General features: G+C 43.7%; 1 protein-coding gene across 1 annotated transcript; it reads left to right on the top strand.

Annotated features, from left to right (window-relative positions):
• Nucleotides 1–675: 675 nt before the first annotated feature.
• On the top strand, nucleotides 676–5,916 carry Sf3a1 (splicing factor 3a subunit 1). The gene is made up of 6 exons (XM_034972886.2): nucleotides 676–937; nucleotides 2,007–2,171; nucleotides 2,661–3,772; nucleotides 4,243–4,434; nucleotides 4,886–5,044; nucleotides 5,665–5,916. The coding sequence occupies exons 1-6, from the start codon at nucleotides 820–822 to the stop codon at nucleotides 5,914–5,916; spliced, it is 1,998 nt and encodes a 665-aa protein (XP_034828777.1). The 5' UTR covers nucleotides 676–819.
• The last annotated feature ends 208 nt before the right edge of the window (nucleotides 5,917–6,124 follow it).

Genomic DNA, 6,124 nt, shown 5'->3' with positions numbered 1-6,124 from the left:
TCCGAGTGGTCTACTTACGGAACGTTCGTTGACCTCTAGGTTCTAGCGTCAGTCAGATGTTTTATTTGCAGAAATTTTACAAAATAAGGACTAGCTGATGCCCGCGATTTCGTCCGCAAGGAATTAGGTTTTTTAAAAATCCCGTGGGAACTCTTTGATTTTCCGGGATAAAAAGTAGCCCATGCCACTCTCCAGGTCTTTATCTATAGTCTATACCCATGCAAAAAAACACGTCAATCCGTTGTACAGTTGCGAAGTGATGGAAGGACAAACCAACCAACAAACAAACACACTTTTGCATATATAACAAGGGTACCTACTGATATAATAAGGGTACTGATCTATTTATTCCGCGTTTTTTTTTTGTGGTCTCATATCACTGATCATCAGTAGTTACTATCACTTGTCTTCGTTTTTGCCAGCGTTCTGGTTACATCCTGTGATCCTGTATTTTATTGCTATTTGTTATTTGAACTGTAATAGCCTATTCGTGCAGCCCCGATTCGTGACATCACTCATCACTTGGAAGTTGGATTTGGACCTGGACCATAGAGTAAAGGTTTGGACTAATGGACTATTGATAATCTATTTTGGTTATCTGTTTAGGTTATTCATCTGTGGGACTGTCAATGTCAACGTCAAATATCTAACCTAAATTTGACATTTGAAGTTTGTTATCTGTGGTTTGTTATCGCGGTCGCGTTCTTTCTAGGATTTATTAGTTTTCATCGATTTTTTCTAATTCATCAAGAATTTTAATGCCATTGGTGTAAAAATTAAGTTACGTGTGCATAGTTGGTAGTAAATTGAAGGGCTATAATGCCTTCCATCGATGTGTTGGCCCCGCCGGGGCAGACTCTCGAGGATGTGCCGGAGGAGCCCCAAGCGCCTCCACCGCCTGTTATTGGCATCATATACCCACCACCAGAAGTCAGAAGTATCCTTTAAATTATACAACGTAGGTAATTTGAGAAAAATACTTGAATACTTGAAAAAATAAAACTATAAGTCACAACCTGTGCTCGTAGATCATTATTCATAAAGATTTCTGTAACATCTGTCTGTCTGTGACAAGATGATTTTAGTGCAAAATAAATAATGTTTACTTTAATAAGCTCTATGTTAAGACCAATGAGAAATGCCTTCATAGTTCAGTTGTTAAAAAGATGGGCTGAAATGTGTACGATCATTGGTTAAAATCTAACATGCTGGACTATTGATGCCTTCCACAAAAAGACAACTAAAATGATAGATTCTGGATTCTGTCATTTTAATCTTTATTGTTTTTAAGAAATGTGAAGTCTGCCAATCTGAACTTGGTTAATGTGGTGAATTATAGCTTAAACCTTCTCATTCTTAGAGGAACCCATGCTCGCTGGGCTGTCAAAGGGTTGAGATGATGATAACTTTAGTCAATTGTTGAATCAATTAATATTGTCAAACAATATCAACAATATATACAATGAATATATCATTGTATTCTACTTTCATTGTCATTCTTCTATTTTGTTTTTGTTTTTAGGGGTTCATATCTCAAGAGAAAAAGGGACCTTTATAGTAAATTGTGGTAACGAACTAATAATTAGTATTTTCAATTTTCGAAGTAAAATAACTATATCAAGTGGGGTATCATATAAAAGGTCTTCACCTGTGCATTCTAAAACAGATTTTTATTCATTTTTATGCATCATAGTTTTTGAATTATCATGCAAAATGTTGAAAAAATACGACTGTAGTACGTAACCCTTGTTGCGCGAGCCTGACTCGCACTTGGCTGGTTTTTAAAGTGGAAACTGAAGTGTCCGCAACCAAATAATATGTTTACTAAATCACATCATAGATGGCACTGTCCGTCATTGACTTGTTCAGCTTATGCAGCAAACATAATAATATTATACTGAAGTATTATTTCTTGTAAGAGTGTCAAGCGCAAGTCTGACTCTCACAAGAAGTTGGTTTTTGTTTTTTTTTTCACTAGAATAGATTTCCTTAACCGTCGCACATAGATATTGTTGACAAGACAGCAAGCTTCGTAGCTCGCAACGGGCCGGAGTTCGAGGCGCGCATTCGGCAGAATGAGCTCGGCAACCCCAAGTTCAACTTCCTCAACTCTGGGGACCCCTACCATGCGTACTATCAGCATAAAGTTAAAGAGATCAGAGAAGGGAAAGGTAAGTCCCAGAAGTGGATACTTTGAAGATTTCTTTTGTGTTTTATTTATTACTAAGAGGCCTGTTACCTTCTGTATATGATATGAAATTCAAAGTCCTGACTGACTGACTTATATATCAACGCACAGTTTAAACGGTGCTATGACAAGATCTGTTAAAAAGAATGCTTTGAATTAATACAATTTATCATTATTTGATTTTCAACTTTAAATAAACTAAATTCTTTTGTTGTAAGAAGAAAGTAGGTAAAATTACACCAAATTTGTGTGAATACGTTGTATGAATGTAAGTATGAATATTTTGTGTAAATGTTTTGTATGAAAGGTTAACTAACAACAAGTACCTACCTATTTGATTTTTTTAAAGTCTGATCTTTGTTCGCCCTAGCTTAGACTACGATCTATTTGGGCTGCAAATTGCAAACACACAATTGCAAACAACACAAATTGCATAAATGTGTCTGGAATTGTAATGTCCAATGTTTGGCAGGAACAGACACAATCGTACCCAGCCCGGCTGGGCCTCCTCTACAGCGGCCCGGCCTGGCGCCAGCCCAAGCTGCGAGGCAGCAGGAACTCCTCAAAGCTGCAGCTCCCATAGAGCCCCCTCCTCCGCGCGACCCCCCGCCGGACTTCGAGTTCATCGCCGACCCCCCATCCATATCGGCACTAGAGCTCGACATCGTCAAACTAACCGCTCAGTTCGTAGCTAGGAACGGACGACAGTTCTTAACTGATTTAATGAAGAAAGAAGAACGAAACCATCAGTTCGATTTCCTCCGCCCGCAGCACTCTTTGTTTCAATACTTCACACGACTTTTGGAACAGTATACAAAAGTTTTGCTTCCACCTAAAGAATTAGTCTCGAAATTGAGTGGAGAGATTCGCAGCGGAGTTCTAGAGCAAGCTCGCAGCAGAGCAGCGTGGCACTCCCACCAGGCGAGGCGCAAGGCTGCTGATGAGGCGAGGATCGAGAAGGAAAGGTTGGCGTATGCGTCTATCGATTGGCACGACTTTGTAGTTGTGGAGACAGTGGACTACCCTGCGGGAGAGCCGGGTGATTTCCCTCCACCGACGACACCTCTAGAGGTCGGCGCGAGAGTGCTCGCTCAGGAGCGTGGAGAGGATATCGTACAAGCGAATGAAGAAGACGATACAGAGATGCAGCTGGAATCCGATACTGAGTCAGATTCGGATGAGGATCTAGCGGAGATGGAGGATAGGACTCAACAGCAGCAAAGACCTGACGATAATCGTGTTCAGGACATGGAGGAAGACAGCTCGTCGTCCGAGGACGAAGGGCCTCCGGAGCCGCCGAGGATATCTAGCGAGGAAGCACCGCTGCCTCCTCGACCAGATCGCGTGGTCGTTAAGAAGTACGATCCTAAACGCGCGCGGCCTCAGCAGACCCCTGCGAGCGAGGAATGGCTCGTGTCTCCGATCACTGGGGAGAAGATCCCCGCTAATAAGGTCGCGGATCACGTGAGGATAGGGCTGCTGGATCCGCGCTGGTTGGAGCAGAGGGACCGGGCCGCGGCGGAGAGGTCCGACCGCGACGAGGCGCTCGCCCCGGGCGCTGCTATTGAAGCCTCACTCAAACAGGTCTGCTATTATATTCTATCAACTTTTGACTGTGACTTTTTGTTACAGTAATTCTGTGCAATTTCTGGCATATATAATATGTCAAATTGGTGACGCTAAAATCCAAATTTACTTGCCAATAAGATCAAAAATCCTCTACGTACTGGGACTGATGCCTTAACATGCTCTCCGAGGCATGAGTTAACCTTTAAATTAATGAATAAGCGAATAATCGTCGTCTAGGTTAGGGGCTATAGTGACTACAAGTGTTTGCATCTAGTCACTACACAAAAAAAAGCAGGTAACATACATTGCCTAAAAAACCTGTAGTAATCCGCAACTACGTGTGTAAGTCAGGCTCTGGATATATAAGGATAGCTCAGTTGCATTGCCCAAAAAATACTGTAGTAATCTGAAACCATAATGTACAAAAAAGCAGTCCCAATTACATTGCCCGAAAATCCTATAGTAATGGCATCATTTTTGTGCAGCTCGCCGAGCGTCGTACGGATATCTTCGGCGTGGGTGACGAAGAGACGGCCATCGGTAAGAAGATCGGCGAAGAGGAGAAGCGGCGCGACGAGCGCGTGACGTGGGACGGACACACGTCCAGCGTGGAGGCCGCCACGCGCGCCGCCAGGGCGCACATCACCCTGGAGGACCAGATCCAGCAGATACACAAGGTAGGTAAACACCTGCAGATCTTCTTCAAGCTTTTTGCCGGAAACACCTACAGATTTCCTTTAAGCCTTTTCCTACATATCTTCTTCTGTCCTAGGTTTCTTCGTAATCGTCACACTCCCTCATTTATAGACTCTGTGACTTGGCTAGTACAAGAAGTATTGAAGTAGATTTTTGGCAGTTCTGAGTTATATGTATTACATACCTGACTCATCTCCTATAGGTAGACCTATATTTATAGTACTATTGATTTGTTACAAAAATGTTTGTGTTGATTTCTAAAATTCCTCATAACCTCAAGAATAGAAATTCAAAAGTAATAATTATGATGAAAATACGATTTTTTAACAACTTTTAGACTGTGGAGTATAGACTAGACTTATGAAGTTCTGGTACCATGCCACAAAATATTAGTTGTAGAGTATGCACATCTAAAAATCGGTAATCTCGTAGGTGAAGGGCCTGCTGCCGGATGAAGAGAAGGAGAAGATCGGGCCCAAGCCGGTGCTGGCCTCCGGGCGCGGCTCCGCCACGCAGCGCGCGCCGCCCGCGCCGCCGCGCGCCGCGTCCCAGCCGCAGCCGGTGCTGTTGCAGCCCATTCCGCCGCTCATGGTCAGTGTTTTAGTAATATCGAAAAATCGATTCTTTCTTCTTTCTTTCTTTCTATTTATTTACCATTAGCTGATGCCCGCGACTTCGTCCGCGTGGATTTACATTTTTCAAAATCCCGCGGGACCTCTTTGATTTTCCGGGATAAAAAGTAGCCTATGTGTTTGTAGCGTGTTATGAAATGAAATACTTGTTCTTAAGGTCTTTAGAGTTTATTTTTAGTATTAACACTTGGATTATCTTAGTATTTAATTATTACAAGGGAGCTTGGCGTACATTCATTTCATAGGTGGTAATGTCGTTTACATTCACTTGACAGATATAAAAAGCATGACTTTGACAATTTGTCTTTTGTCTATTAGTTATCTCTGCTACAGTGTAAATCCAGGGTATAATCTATCTCCATTCCAAATTTCATTCAAATCCGTTCAGCCGTTTTTGGGTGATTGAGTAACAAACATCCACACATTTATAATATAAGTAGCATAATTGCCGTCAATTTAAATACTTGTCATACACGGAGGAGACCATGGCGCCGGCACGCGGCGTTCTTTCAACGCTCTACCTCAATGCGGTTGGTCATTTACACGCGATAAAGTGGAATGTTGTGATGGTTTCTGCAGGTGATACCCCCCATGGCGCCGAGACCCCCTCTGATACCGACGCCCGTGGGAGCGCCCTTCGGGTTCCCGGTGCCGGGGGTGCCGGGTGGCGTGGCGGGGGTGCCGCTGCCGCCTCCGCCGGAGGACGACGAGCCCGCGTCCAAGAGGGCGCGCACCGAGGACGCGTTGGAGCCCGAGAAGGCCTGGCTCGCGGCGCACCCGGGCATAGCGCCGCTGCAGGTGAGGCTTCAACCTTTCGCCGATCAATCCTGAATCGCCCTAACGAAATGTTATTGGATGTCATGTGCTCCGAGAAGTCATCATCATCATGATCAACCCATCGCCCGCCCACTGCGGAGGACAGAACTGTCAGAATGAGGGTTTTAGAGTAGTATACCACGCTGGCTCAGTGCGGATTGGCAGACGTCACACAGCTTTAGTTCAGCTCGTAGCTTTAGTTTTAAGTTCGTGTGATAATTAC

The sequence above is a fragment of the Maniola hyperantus genome, chromosome 10, assembly GCF_902806685.2.
Source record: "Maniola hyperantus chromosome 10, iAphHyp1.2, whole genome shotgun sequence".
NCBI lineage: Eukaryota > Metazoa > Arthropoda > Insecta > Lepidoptera > Nymphalidae > Maniola > Maniola hyperantus.
Note: the sequence above shows the minus strand (reverse complement) of the source record. Positions and strands in the feature narration are given on the sequence as shown.

What these genes read in the sequence shown, in the direction of transcription:
- Sf3a1 (XM_034972886.2), top strand. Translation starts at nt 820, where the DNA reads ATGCCTTCCATCGATGTGTTGGCCCCGCCGGGGCAGACTCTCGAGGAT. An exon ending in AGAGATCAGAGAAGGGAAAG is followed by an intron (nt 2,172 to 2,660) that starts GTAAGTCCCAGA and finishes AATGTTTGGCAG; the next exon opens with GAACAGACACAATCGTACCC. An exon ending in AGCCCATTCCGCCGCTCATG is followed by an intron (nt 5,045 to 5,664) that starts GTCAGTGTTTTA and finishes TGGTTTCTGCAG; the next exon opens with GTGATACCCCCCATGGCGCC.